General features: G+C 39.4%; 1 protein-coding gene across 1 annotated transcript in view; it reads right to left on the minus strand.

The window, feature by feature from the left end:
- The window catches only part of brf1a (BRF1 general transcription factor IIIB subunit a), a 66,909-nt gene that overhangs the window by 46,123 nt on the left and 5,520 nt on the right, over positions 1–15,266 (minus strand). The window contains exons 4-5 of the mRNA XM_081603156.1: positions 10,354–10,527; positions 4,715–4,746 (exon numbers count right to left, since the gene is read on the minus strand). Coding sequence (XP_081459282.1) covers positions 4,715–4,746; positions 10,354–10,527 — 206 coding nt within the window. The remainder of the gene's footprint in view (positions 1–4,714; positions 4,747–10,353; positions 10,528–15,266) is intronic.

Below are 15,266 nucleotides of genomic sequence, written 5' to 3' on the forward strand. Positions count from 1 at the left end.
ACAAGCATTAAAAAAGCTAGTTATAGTGTTTTTTTAAGAGTAAAGAGTTCATATTTGTATCTTAAAGGGCCCAAAGGACAAGAACATTACATGTTGCTGCTGTTGTCCTTCTGGCGCCTCCTGCACCAGGGATGCCACAGCTAACCAGCCTCACTCCACAGCTGTGCGCACACAAACTTGGCGGACGTTTTATGCTGGATGCCATTCCTGATCCCACCCCTGTAATTATTGCAAGAAGGAACCAGATTTGAACCAGGAGCCTCCAGGACCACCTCTATTGAGCTTCTACCACTTGAGTCACTGCTGACCACCAACGTGAGGAAATTAAATATCAACTTAAAACGATACTGACAAATATTACGTTTAGATACATGGTTAGTTAGCTTTTAGAGGGATGTTTGCACCGCTTCAATCTCACCCATTTAGTTTGATTTTTTTTTTTTACTGCTGAGTGAGTTCACTCTCGGTTAAAAGCTGTCCATGGCTTAGAAAGTAAAATCACTCAGTAAGCAGTGTCCCCCCCCCAAAAAAAAAAAAAAAAAAATCAGTTTCTGCAGAGAAAATAGTTAAAGGAAGGGAGGACGAGAAACATAGGAAGTTAATTTGTCAAAGTCCTGTACAGACGATGAATAAAAAGTAACAGGCTAGCACATATGTAATTAAAAAGCAAAAGGCACTCAAATAAAAGTCTGTTTTAGTTTTGCAAACTTGACTAAAATTGCAGTGTGATGAGTGCCATTTTATAGCACAATGAAGTAGCTATGTTAACTTCACTTGTTATAAAAAATGCTACCTATATCAAATGACTTAAAAGAAATTTCCCCTTGTAAATTAATTTAATGCCTTGAAATAGGGATTAAAAAAAAAATCCTGCTCGGATACTTCACCTTCAGGAAATCACCACAACATTGCTAAAAGTTTAATAGAGGAACCAAGTTTTTACCAGCGTTCACTGAGAAGTAGCTCCTACAATGAACTCAGCAGAGGTACAGTTCTACCATGTGTTTGCTAAATGCTGCTGGCTAGTCTGAAGGGATTACAAGCTGAAAGCAGTGCCAGGTCCAACCAGGTGTTTAACACAGCTTAATGGTTGCCATGGGAATTTAATGGATTTCTCAAAAACGAATGAAAGAATCAAAGCAACACTGCAGAAATGTTTCTGGTGAGGGAATAACATAACATGATGTAAAGCTAAAAAGTTACCTTATAATCTGCTCTCCTCTCTATTGGAGGCCAGTGCTGAGATTTCTGAACTGAAGCGATTTGTGAGAACTTACGTCTACCTGTAAAAAACCTTGTTACTGTGTTCTGCTGTGTGAGGCATCTTCCTGGGTAAACCTGATAAAAGTTTCTAACAATAGTCTAATCTTTAAGAAATGGACATGAATGAGGATCTGGACAGATTTCATCTGATCTGCTCTTATTCTTCAAATGGAAAAAGGCTGAGCTCGTCAGTCCTTTATGTACAGGTCAAGTAAAAGGCAATGAGTGGTCCAGATCTTTCAGATCAATTTTTGTAATGCACATACATATTCATATATAGGTGAGAGGTTACCCCACATTATGGTAGAATCAGACCAAATGGTGCAAAATACAAGAAAAATATGATTAGTGATATCTTCCTGAGATACTGAAATGATTCTATCAAGCAAAATGAGGTCGTCTAGTGTACTAAAAGCATCGGTGAGATCCAGCAAGAACAGGAGCTGACTGTGTATCTACAGCCAGTAAATGAGTCAACATCATTGGAAATCCCATTTCTGGAAGATGATTTTCCCGAAAAGCAGACTGTAGCAATTCAAATCGATACAAAGTTGTTAACTAGTCTCCATCTGAGCTGAATGTACTTCTTCAAAAACCTTTTTTTATAAAAAGGCAACATTTAAGACATGTGTACAGTTTGTTAGACATCCAGGCTGGGCTTCTTCTGTCAGTTTAATCACAGCATAAAAAATAACAGGAAAAAACAACCAGCAACCAAACAATTCAAAATAAGACACAAGAATCCAAAGTAGAACATATTTCTTCATCAAGTCACAATGAAAGTGAAGTATGGGAGCAATTCAGTGGGAATCCATAACAATATACCAGCTGACAGAGAAATGGATTGAACTCCCTCAAACATGGCCTGTATAACTCTGTAGCAGTAAACCAAACCCTCCAGAATTCATTATTTGGAGTATTTCTTATGTTTTCATCCCAGCTTTGAAACACTCTCAAAAAAGTTAGGTGCTTTCAGTTTCCTGCCACTGATCACTTTGTCAACTTGAGGTGATAATTACTTGATTGTGCAACAAATGACACTATGTAGCTGGAAAACAAATAATACTGCTACTTTAACAATCTGTGAGAAGATGAATCTGAGAAGACTGAGGGAAGCACAACGGCAGTAGGATACACAATAAAGTCTGAAAATACTCATATTTTCCAACCCTTTTTGCTTTTCCATACAAACACCAACCATGTCAAATAAAATCAAACTCCAAACTGGACACAAAAAACAACAACGTTCCCTTAAATTATTTAGTCTGATAAATACATCCTCATGCCATTAAATAAATCTCTGCCATGCCATTTTGTTTGTGGCATTATTAAAAACTTCAAACATCACTCTCACTGATAATGAATAAATTAGGGGATCAAAGAGTTTCTTTGAAACTTTGTGGAGCTGATGGAAGCAGGAGGAGCTGTGTGGGTGGAGCTGGGTGAAGTCTAGCAGGGCAGTACAATCGTCTGCGTCGGGACCGCCCATCACAGATGTTTCATTGTGTTTCAGCCCACTGGCCATCCAGAAGGCTCTGCGGTAAATTCGACCCCCCAACCCACCCTCTGAAAGGACATACTGATGGATACTGTGGAATAACAAAGGGACAGAGCCACATTCTACCATCTTCCTCCAGATGTAACAAAGTTAGCCCAAAATTAAGACCTGGGGCAGGAGGGGGGGCTTCAGTGCTGAAATCTGGAGCAGAAGGCAGCAAAGGCTAGAGAATAAGGTCATGACCTCCAGTGAAAGCTCTGCCATTCCTTCAGACAGTCTGCTCAGACCTCCTGGTGCTTAAGGAGGGCCAGGCGTCCAGGCCAGACAGATGGATGGAGTCTCACTGCAGCACCCTAGGGAGTCAGCAGGGACCCTGGATTCCAGCAAGGAATTTAGACTCAAACGTGGAAATGGAGACATATGCCAACATAAAAATGTGAGCATTAAAAACTGATCTTTACAGGGGAAAAAAAGCAAGCCTGTGGTGAGTAGCAACCTCTAAAGTACAAAGAATAAATAAAAAAAAACATTTGCAGTAACAACTGAAATCTGTTCTTACCATTATTCAAGTGAACAAAAATCAACCCTGTTTGATCAGCAGGTTAGAAAATTTAACTAATCCACTGAGTGATTGAGCGGAATGGGATGAAAACGCCTGCATAGTTACATATTTTTATTTGTAAGAAATTTAATCATTTTACAATCCTGAGCCACTGAGAGTTGATCTCTATCACATAAAGTCACAGTGATGATGCTGAAGTTTGTGGCAAGGGAGAGCTTGAGTTCATCCACCGGCACATCTCGTCATCCAGAGATTTCTTTGCACAGCAACAGGCACAAACGCAGAAAACGCCTCACAAAAGCTGCAGAAGACAGCTGATATTTAAAGGAAATTTTTTTGATGTGGCACAGTCATTCAGATAATGCAAGAAAGATCAAGTGGCTTGGGCGTGGATCCACTAAAAAACACAAGTAGTGGAATGGAACTGGCCCACAGCTGCCCAAACACCCAGCATTAATCACCCCCCTCTCAGCCCCTCGCCACAAAAAGACAACCCTCAGCCTCCAAATACCAGGGTGTATAGGGTGGGGGGTGGGGGAGGGGCCACCATCTACTGCAGGGCAGCTGGGAGCATAAAAATAAAAGCTCCTGACCAGCTGTGACTCAAAGAAATGTCCCACCATGACCACCACACCCTCCACTCACTGCAAATCGGCTGCCATTAAATATGTAGACTAATGGAGGTTTCTAAATTTACACACACACACACACACACACCTCAGGTTTTATTGCACAGAACAGACGTGTGGCCAAGCGGTGAGGAAGAGCTGCTTTTAGGCACAACCTGGTGAGGGGCTAGGAGCCAGTTTCTGCACTTTATGAACATTTGTTGGCAATTAAATGGAAAAAGAAATAGAGGAAGCATATGTTTATTTTTAGAGTTAAGCACACTACAATTGTTTCAGTAAATCATAATGGAATTACCCTCACATTGGTTAGTCAGCCTTGTAAAAGCCAAAAGAGGAAAACATTAGCAGTTTACATATACTTTAGAGCAAAACAAAATTTTATTTTGTATGTTTTTTTAACGGCACAGTAAAAAGATTCTATTTGTCACAATGGTTTTCAAGTCAAACTGATTTCAAATGCGCAGCAAAAAGCACAAAATCTGACCAAGTATTTTTCTAAATCTAATTTGTAGTGCAAATATTTCAATTAAAACAAAACCAAAACTTGTATAGCACCATGTTTTAGGTCAATAATTCTGGAAAATTGATTAAATGTTCTACTTCCAATGGCAGGGAAATGACCTTCATCCCCACAGAGCCAGATTTCTTCGGATAGCTTTTCACTAAAGTTAGTAGATGAAATCAGGTTTATGTATTTACTCCTGTTACCGTCTAACATTAAAACATGAAATTATTTTTCACAGCGCTGCACTGATAACATACCTGCAAAATGTCACTGAGATCCAGCAGCATGTCTGTGGAAAAAAGGTCAAGGCAAACAGGATGAAAAGAGGGACACAGAAAGGTTGACCACCGATGGGAAAGGACAGCTGAGGCTGATGATGGCTTCACTTCAATATTTTCTCTAAAACAATATTTTGAGAAAATAAATAGATGAGCAACATTCAATGCAGAGCAGTTCTTTTAAGCACGGTAGTAGAGGAGTGATGATTTGAACTCATCTGGACTCAACGCAGAAATACTTTGATAAACCCAAAGGATTTTAGGATTAAATATGCATCTATAATCTACAACATAACGGTTGAAAACGAAAAGGATTAAAGTGAAATCACCCTAAAACAAACCAAAAAGGAAGTTGAGTAACTGACATGAAGAACATAAGATTTTCATGAACTCACTTAAAGTGTTGCTTTTGGTGTGACTGTCTAGCAGTCCTGTACAAATTGAGGTTAATGTTAATTTCCAACGTCTTAAAAAAAGAAAAAAAAAAAAAAGCCAAATTACATACTAGTCTGAAAAGTGTTTCACAAAAATCAAAACACAAAAACACACCGCTTCGGCAACATCAGCCTCTGGATGTCTCTTCCTCCTGGTGCTCAGCTGGTGCAGACATTTGGTTGCCGTGGTTACAGTGTCTCCGTGGCGACAGGTGCACCTGTCTCCAGGGTGTCAGGCTGGATTAACGAGGCTCCTCTGAAACAGGCCTCACAATAGAATTAGCAAGCGTGCAGATGAGATGGAAAACATAATCCCGGCACACGACACCTGGAGATTAACGGACAACCTGCAACCGATCAGGAGAACCAAAACCAGGAGAACCCTAATCACACATCTGGGTTCTGCTCCTCAGCACCGGGAAGGACACAAGGTCCAGTTTGATGGGTGGTGAGCTTACAGATGTTTATCTTAATGTCAAGTTACAGCTTAGAACAAATTGTTCTAAGATGTAAAACAAAAAGCACAGCTGTTCATATGAGCAATGAAAACCTTTCAGGTAGATGAGATCAACCCTTTAGCCATCAAGTTTTAATGTTTCTGCAAACACAATACAGACAACACAATTTGGCAAAGCCTGGCTCTTGTCGAGAAAAGTCGAGCTCATCCCACTTCCCCATGCTGGAGATTTTAGCTTAATAGTAACAATAAATAAAGTTATCTTTAAAAATAATTACACAGGTGACATCAAGACCCAACAGTAGAGTCAGACTGTAATAAAATTAATCTGGTTGTGTGTGTTGTGATTATGTCCTGCAAACTTTGCATTACATAATCTTTGACATATGCAGTATTTCATAGAAACTGAAGGTAGCAGTTACTTGACTGCTATAAAATGATGAGCGTTTTATGGAGCTTTGCAGCACCATCATCGGAATAAAATGTGAATGTTTAGAGGTAGAAACTTATAAGACACACCACAACTGTATAATTATTTTCGTGCTGAATTTCCCTCAAAAGCCAATGGTCACAATAAAAAAAAAAAGCAACACCTCCAGCTGAAGTAAAACTGTGCGACTGGACCGGCTGTGAACCAGAGCGAGGCATGGCTCTGGTTCACAGTCGGTCCTGCTGGTTTACTGCCGTCACCACAAAACAATGCATCACAGCATCACTGCATTCCTCCACGCAGTACATTAAACCCAAACCGGGCTTCTTCTTTTGAAACAAATGTCATTGTTCTTTTAAGGGTAAAAAAGTAGCTGGTCACAGCAACATTTTTATCTGTTTTAGATTACAAAGACTTGTTATATATGAACACCTCAGCACAATTGTTACCAAAAAGTTGCTCCTATCTATCCATCGTGTTTCTCTGGGGTTTGTTACAAACTTTAAAGCCTTGACCCATCATTCCACTCTAGTGAACTGGCCTTCTTTGTCCACCAGGAGGTTGGGACATTGGTACACTTTTATTTGTGAGGCCTTGCTTGGGCTGCTGCCCTCCTACATCAGTGATCCAATCACACAGAGAAACACTGATTTTCACTCTGTGTTCAAATGATCATTTCTTGCTCTCTATCCCATTTCCTCACAAAGAATTAGGAACTACGGCTTTTGTTTACTCTGCTCCGTCTACATATGTTGCAAAAAGACTGGAAATTAACTAAACTTATTTCATTGAGCACCTTTAAATCCAGGCAGAGCATTAGAGGTAAATTCTTAAAATTGTGACTGTTTTAAAGAATTATTATTTGTATGGTATTAACTGTGTAACTATTTGTAATTGTTGTGTAACCTTTGCCGCCTCCTGGCCAGGATTCTAGGTTTTTAATCCCAACTGGATTTTCCTGGTTAAAGGAGCAGTACGAGTAAAAGTGCTCAATGACATCCATATAAATACAGACTGTGGGAGAACCACAGTTCTGGTTCTGTTGGACCTCAGTGCAGCTTTCGACACTGTTGTCCACGACATTTTACTGAATTGACTGGAGAGTTGGGTCGGACTCTCCACTGGTTTGAATCTTGCATAAAAAAACAGGGATTTCCTTGTTTCAATCAGAAACGTCTCATCAGAGAGGTCAAATGTTACATGTGGGGTACCCCAGGGTTCAATCGTAGTACCCCTTCTTTTCAATATTTGTATGCTCCCACTGGCTCAAGTTATAACAGGAAATAAGATCAGCTACCACAATTATGCGGATGATACACAGCTCTACATCACGATGTCACCAGGTGACTCTGAACCCATCCAATCACTAAATAGATGCTTAGAACAGATCAATGTGTGGATGTGCCAAAACTTTCTCCAGCTGAACAGAAACAAAACTGAAGTTATTATCTTTGGACCTAAAGAGGAGCGAACCAGAATCAATGCACAGCTTCAGTTATTACAACTAAAAACCAGCGATCAGCCCGAAACCTGGGAGTAGTGATGGACTCTGACCCGAACCTTCAGAACCACATTAAGACAGTCACAAAGTCGGCCTTCTATCACCTGAAGAACATCTCTAGGATTAGAGGACTTATGTCTCAGCACGATCTAGAGAAACTCATCCATGCGTTTATCTTTAGCCGCTTTGATTATTGCAACAGCGTTTTCACAGGTCTGACTAATAAATCAATCAAACAGCTGCAGCTGATCCAGAACGCTGCTGCTCGGGTTCTCACTAAAACCAGGAAGATGGAGACATAACACCAGTTTTAAAGTCCCTACACTGGCTCCCTGTAGCTCAAAGAATAGACTTCAAAATACTGTTGTTAGTTTATAAATCACTGAACGGTTTAGCACCACAATACCTTAAAGATCTGTTATTGCTGTACCAACCGTCTAGACCCCTCAGATCTTCTGGTTCTGCTCTGCATCCCCAGAACCAGAACCAAACGAGGAGAAGCAGCATTCAGTTTCTACGCACCACAAATTTGGAACAAACTTCCAGAAAACTGTAAAACAGCTGAAAAACTGGGTGCCTTTAAATCTCAACTTAAAACCCACCTGTTTAGAGTTGCTTAAGGCTAGATTAGGGTTAGACTGTGGGTTTTGATGTCTTTGATGTTCTTGATGTTTTTTTTTTATCTCTAATGTTATCTTTACTTTTTAATTTCTTTTTATTTCTCTTTCTCACCGTTTCCGTTTTAATGCTTTCTTAAAATCTCATTCCCTCTCACTGTTTATTCAATATCACATGCTGTTTTTATTTTAATTATGTGAAGCACTTTGAAATGCTTGCTGCTGAAATGTGCTTTACAAATAAAATTTGATTGATTGATTGATACGACAACTTTTTTGAGCTTTACATCATTACATGTTATTCCCTCATCAAAAACATACCTGGAGTGCTTTGATTCTTTCATTTCATGTTTGAGAAATCCTTTCATCTCCCTTAGCAACCATTCATCTGTGCCAAACGCCTGGGTGGACCTAGCTCCGCCTTCGAAACGCAGTTTCCAAACTTCAGAGTTTCCGCCTCCCTAAACACACCTGGAAGATCCTCAAAACCTCCTCAGTCCTCAGTGGTTCAAGGTGTTATCCTCTCTGGCCTGGCATTTACTAAACGTAATATTTGTGGAGATCAAAGAATGACTGTCACAGTTTACACTAACTTAGAAGTCTGAGGAAGTCCAACAAACACTCAGTAGTTCTCCAAGAGCATCTACTATGCTAATAGCTTAAACAAAAACAACCATTTAGAATATGTTTGATTGTGGCCTATAGTCTTCCTTTGTCCAAGCTCCAGATTTTCATCCAGAGGTACTTCTTTCATTTTTCTCAAACATACCAACAATGTGTGGGATTCAAGAGACTCGCTGTTCTGATTGCAAGCGGTTCCAAGGAGGAACAAAACGTTCAGATTTAGATCAAGGCCACAGCAACCTGCTGATGTTAAGCAGCTCTTTCCTCCCCCAAGAGAAAGCCCAGTAGCATCCCAGTTCAGAGATTCTGCGTTGCTTGGCCTCTTTTAGTAACTGGGCTGACCTCTCTCATTGGGGGAATTTAAAAATAGCTAACGGAGATGCTGCTGGCTGCCTACAAGAATGTTCCTCTTAATCGTCAACTCAGATCGGCAAGAAGTTCAAAGTGCTTGATAGTTATTTCTACTGGATAACAGGGGAAGCGGCAAAAAAGTCAGCGCTATAAAGTTAAAAGGAAACACAACGAAGGCCAGAAGAACAAAAATTGAAGAAGAACTGGCTGTGTGTGCATAATTGTCTGAGGTCTAAAAATGGATCTGTGTTCCAGACTGTTGAGCATCTCTATGCTGTTGGTGCTCATTAAATTCAACTCCAGGTAAGACTGAGCCTTCCTCCTCCACCTCCTCCTTTTGTTTATGTCCTGATCATCTCTACGACTTCACCCAGCTGTGGAAAAAGGAGGAGGGGAGGCAACTATTTTTAACCACAGCCTTACCCCTCCAAACACGCGTGAACAGATAGGCCTGTAGAAACGAACCCACACAGAAACACAGACACAAACAGAAGCTGAGTCAACAACGCAGCAGCAAAGGTCTCACAGTGCCTGCTCCCTCCTCTTTCATCAGAATAACAAACCCACCGGCGGTTGCGTAACCCAATCATCCTCACAGGCCAGGCGAGTCGGGAACGGCACGGCAAAGACACTCTGAGCCCAAATGTAAAGAGGTTCTATGTTAATCAAGAAGTCAAAAAAGTTCTTCCTGTACTTTGAATAATATTATTATAATGCTCCGCTGTAACATTTAGGTTTGCATTAAGCCAGCATCTTTTTTTAAAAAAATGTGAATCTTTTACAGACAGCTCATGTTGTCTTTCCTCCCCCAAGAGAAAAGACAATCTGTCCAGGTCGCCAATCTGGACAGATTGGTGACCTGTCCAGGGTGACCCCGCCTCTCACCCGGAACGTTAGCTCAAGATATCAACTACCAAAACCATTTCTAAAAATATTAAAATTGAAGCAGTGGAATAAGCTCTACATGCAAGAACATCTCACTGCAGTTAGAGAGGAGTGGTGCACACACTCCTCAGATTGATCCCAGAGACTGTAGGGTGTTTCATTTAGAAATGTTTCTGATGATATGTACTGATTCTGGTATTTTTGGTATTTAGTTGTAAATTTTTGCTTTTCCATGAGAGAAGACGGACTGAAATAGTTTTTTATTAGATCACAGAATATACTCATCCACACATAACACAATTGGTTACAGAAAGGATACGAGGCGTTCCCTCGGTGCGGCAGACCAGGTAGATGCAGGCGGCCATGACGTGATCAGACTTGCGGCCGCGTGTCAGGCTTTTATTGAGGGCCATCTTGTAGAAGTTGAAGGCCGTGTCCAGGCAGTGCTGGTTCATCTGGAGCTGGTGGCCCAGGGTGTTGATGTGTTGTTTAGCTGACAACACAAAACCACATATTCAGAATAATTACAGAGGAAGACGTTGTTCTACTTAAGCGCTATAGAATTTGGAGGCACAAAATACCTTAATTATATCACCATAGCAATATTAATGGGTGCAATATTAATATTGTAAAGGACTGCTTGCAGGGTAATTATTGTTTGCTAGCGTATTCCACACGTTATAAACTAGCATTTTTCATGCCAACAAAAAATGTAGCTCTTTTAGGAGAAAGAGGACACTTTTTTCAAACTACGAAATACATTTAAACTTTTTTCTTTTTGATAGTCCAATTCTTAGATGTAGCTGGAAAACCATTCAACAGTTTTTATGAATTAAGTAACTTTTGGAGAAAAGTAGCTTCACTATATTTTATTTCAGGATTCCAAAGCACAAGGTGACTATAAATACCAAAATATTCAGATTTTGTTTCTAACAAAAATAAAAACAAAAGTGTTGTAATTAATGTATCATTTTCTTTTTACTTGTCACATCATTTCATATTGATGTGACATGTTGTGCTGATATGACATAACATACGACCCAACATAATAAGTTTAAGTTGAATGATTTTATAAAGTCAATATAGATTTGCTTAAATTGCTTAAATTAAATAGTGCTGCTTAAACCCCCCCACAAAAAAAACGAGGTTCTGATTTATGCATTTTATGTCGTGTTGAATATCGACAGCATGGTCTGTAATGATGGTTCCAGCTGGTAAAACATAAACCACCCGACTACCAGGAAAAAAAATATTGTCCAATCACCATTTTTTTAATTCCACAATCTTTGTAAGGTAATTAGAATACTGAAAACATTTTTTTTGGAAAAAAAAGTTTTTTTTTAAAATATGATGTGTCCACTACAGGGGACATCGGAACCCCATATATTTGACATTGAACCTTGATGGCAACCAGTTTGTTCCAAAGAAAATATCCAAACATCAACATAAGAATGAATTTCACATTGACAAAACTGAGCACTGTTGCCTAGCACGAAGGTTCTGGGTTCAATTCCTGGCCCCGGTCTTTCTGCATAGTTTGCATGTTCTCCCTGTGCATGCGTGGGTTTTCTCCAGGTACTCCGGTTTTCTCCCACAGTCCAAAAACATGACTGTCAGGTTAATTGGGCTCTCCAAATTCTCCCTAGGTGTGAGTGTGCATGGTTGTTTGTCTCTGTGTTGCTCTGCGACAGATTGGCGACCTGTCCAGAGTGACCCCGCCTCTCACCCGGAACGTTAGCTAGAGATAGGCACCAGCAACCCTCCCAACCCCACTGAGGGACAAGGGTGTACAGAAAATGGATGGATGAATGAGTGGGTGGATGTATGGATAGATGGATGGATAGATGGGTTGGTGGAAGGAAGGAAGGAAGGATGGATGGATGGATGGATGGATGGATGGATGGATGGATGGATGGATGGATGGATGGAGGGAGAAAAAACAGAAAAATAATGTCCACTACAGAGGACAATTTTTAAACTTTTAAATACTACGATAAAATACAGTGAAAAATAATTCATAGAATGAATCCGGCGATCCGGCCGTCCGTAAAGGGTTAATTAATATGCTGCTAAGAGACTTATTTAGAATATGCCAACAAAATTTTAAACCAAAATTTGCACAATAAAAAGTTTTATGCACTTACTTTGTCTCTCCCCATAAAATGTGCTTCTACTGATGAACGTTATTTTTATGAATGAGAAAAAGGAAGGTACAAAAGTCCCACCCCTTCACATGTGGCATCATTTAAAAGCCCTAAATGTCCTCTGTAGATACCAGAAGGAATTAATTCAGTAGAATGCAGGGGGTGGGAGATGTTCAAGTTTAGAAATGTCCTCTACAGAGGACAAAAATGAACTACTGGTAGTCACGAGGATAAGCAGAAATGATTCATAACCCAAGAGAACAGTCTAACGCTCCATAAGAACTGCTGCTGCTCAGTCAAATATACAGTATTCCGTCATGTTCCATCCATCATTACAGTGGTATTGTTATTGCACAACTGCAAAGATTACATGAGTTCTATTATGAGTAAATACTCAGGCTCTAACGAGCAGCAGACTCACTCACTCAAACACATGTTCCCCATCTGCAGACACACACAGACTCAGGTACAACAGATGGAGAGCCAGGTCAAAGATGATTGCATTAAGTGCTGCCAGTAAGCTGTAGTGTGTGTGTCTATAGTTCATGACCTCATGTGTGCTACACAGGTCGCTGAAAGTTAACACACAAAGCCAGATGTGTGACCTTACTGAGTGGGTTGTCTGGGAATGTGAGGGACTGGGCTCATCATGCTGAGTGGATGTGGAATCACAAAGTGTACGCTGCGTCAGACAAACAAACGTTATCACAGCGCATCCTTTAATAGAAACGGTCCAGACAGAGTCCGGTGTGGGATGCAAAATGCTCTTTTTGCGTTTCTATTTAGAAATATAAGCACTCGACAAACTCCTCAAGTTTGACCTTATCAGCGCTCATTCAGCCGAGCTGGACGGCAGAGCAGCGTCAACTTCTTATTCAAAAGCTACTGATGTAATATACATGTAATGCTAGAAAAGCAGAAAGCATGACACAGCAACATTTTAACATGAGCAAAAACGACACAATGCCAATGAGGATGGTTGATTTGGGGGGTTTCCGGGAGATTATAAAGATGTTCAAGTTTAATGCGAGAAACCACAATTTTCTTTAAATTCAGTCAGTATATACCACAGCTGACGACATAAAAACAAAATACAGCACATGAAAAAAGAAACATGTCAACCTCATGATACAAGTCAAAACGCAGGTTTTGAAGTAAGTGGCCGCCTATAGTGAATTGTTAGTCTATTAATTTAATCGTTAGTTGATTGTTAGTCACATCTATAATAAAAATCAGTATCGTTAAGTGAATTAGCACTTTTTGCTATAACAAATTAACTACAACAGCTTGGTGCAGAAATAGAGTTCAAATAAATCACATTTTCCTGACAGAGAGAGACCGATTTAATATGTTGTAAAGTCTAGATTTATGTGTAAATTTGAATTAGAGATTAGATTTACACTGATCAGGCTTTTTATTTTTTTAGCTTTAGTTAGTCTGAATTGCTAATTCCAAATGTCTGTATACACACATTTCAACCCACTTGTGTAAACCACATATTTCCTGAAAGAGATGAACATCAAATCAAACAAATATGATGATATTAAAAGATTCCAATCATTTATGCATACTGGAGTTATCTGATTTTTACTGAAGAGCATGTGGTTTCTTGATGTTTGCACAAGCAGGTTGGGAAACTCTTTGTCTAATCAGTGAAGGCACCTTAGACAAACTAATAGGTAATGTCGACAACACTGGTAATGTCCACACTAATGTGTGGATGCTACTATTGAGAAAAGACAAAGTTAATTTTCAGTAGGTGAGGTGTCTAAAAATCAAATCAAAGAACAGAAATGTAAGCAGTTGACTGATCATCAATCTTCAAAAAGCCTGACCTGCAGTCCCACTATTTAGTGATTTTTATTAAAGCCAAGAATCATCAAGCAAAATTAACAAGCCTACAAATGGTACAATGTAATGTATAAAGGCTCCACACTGAACCAGCTGCTGTAGATCCAAAGCTAACGACAAAGATGGTTCTTCATGTAAGAGATAATAAGCAGGAAGTGAAATCAGCCTGCAGCTTTAATTGGAGCTCCTGGTCACAGGTTCAAACTATTCCACCCAACTGAGGAGCTAAAGGCTTGATCAAAGCCCAGAGATGAACCATCATCATCGGATGACATTTACACGAAGAGGAAGTAGGACACTGTGATGGTCTGACATTTACTCATCTATCTGACCAAATCAGCCTGGGAACAAACACATACAGCTAAATAAAAAAACAACCAAAAAAAGAAAACAAAAAACATGGTTTTTAGGGAAGAAAATTAAAGCAAGTAAAATAAACAGCACATGCACAGTTTAAACCTGGGATGGGTAGTTTGATATGTTAGGAGCTCAAGGCTGTTTTTCACTTGATGTTGTATGGGCAGCAAATGTACGGTGCCAGTACAGCTTACAGCGCCCCCTATTGCCTATATATATATATATATATATATATATATATATATCAGTCATGTTAATTTATTGCAGACAGAAAGTGTCCTAACTTTTTCTTGTGAAAGTTCAACTGTCCCATTCCCGAAATGGAATAAATGAAACATTTTAGAAGCTTTTTGATCCAAGATGGCAGTCCAATCAAATTATGGTGACGTTTTGGATGGACAGTAAATAGTTAAGTTTATTTTTGTAGAACATAGAGAAAGTTCATAGTACGCTACAAGGTAAAACATAAAAAAACATTAACACAGCAAAATAAAGTAATTCCCAGGTCAATAAGCCTTGTGCTTTGGTAACTAGACTTTTCAGAGTTGTGATGTCATTGCTTTGATTTCACAGTGGTTACCACTACACACAAAATAATAATAATAATTTAAAAAAAAAATCAAGAAAGAAAAAGACTGCAGTAATATCTCTATTTATTCTGTCACAAAACACCTCATGTAATCCTCAACAACAGAATGAAGAGACAGACAGTCTGACTATTTCAAACTCTTCTAAATGCTGTCAAAGTCAGAGTAGACCACTACTAAAGAGGAGACCACTACTAAATGTACAGGCTGATAAGATTTACCTTGTTTTGTTTTTTGATGAGATGGTAGATAAAAAGTTTAGGGTTACATAAAAAACACTAAACACAGAACGA

Source organism: Poecilia reticulata, chromosome 22 (genome assembly GCF_904066995.2).
Source record: "Poecilia reticulata chromosome 22, P_reticulata-male-v2, whole genome shotgun sequence".
Lineage (NCBI taxonomy): Eukaryota > Metazoa > Chordata > Actinopteri > Cyprinodontiformes > Poeciliidae > Poecilia > Poecilia reticulata.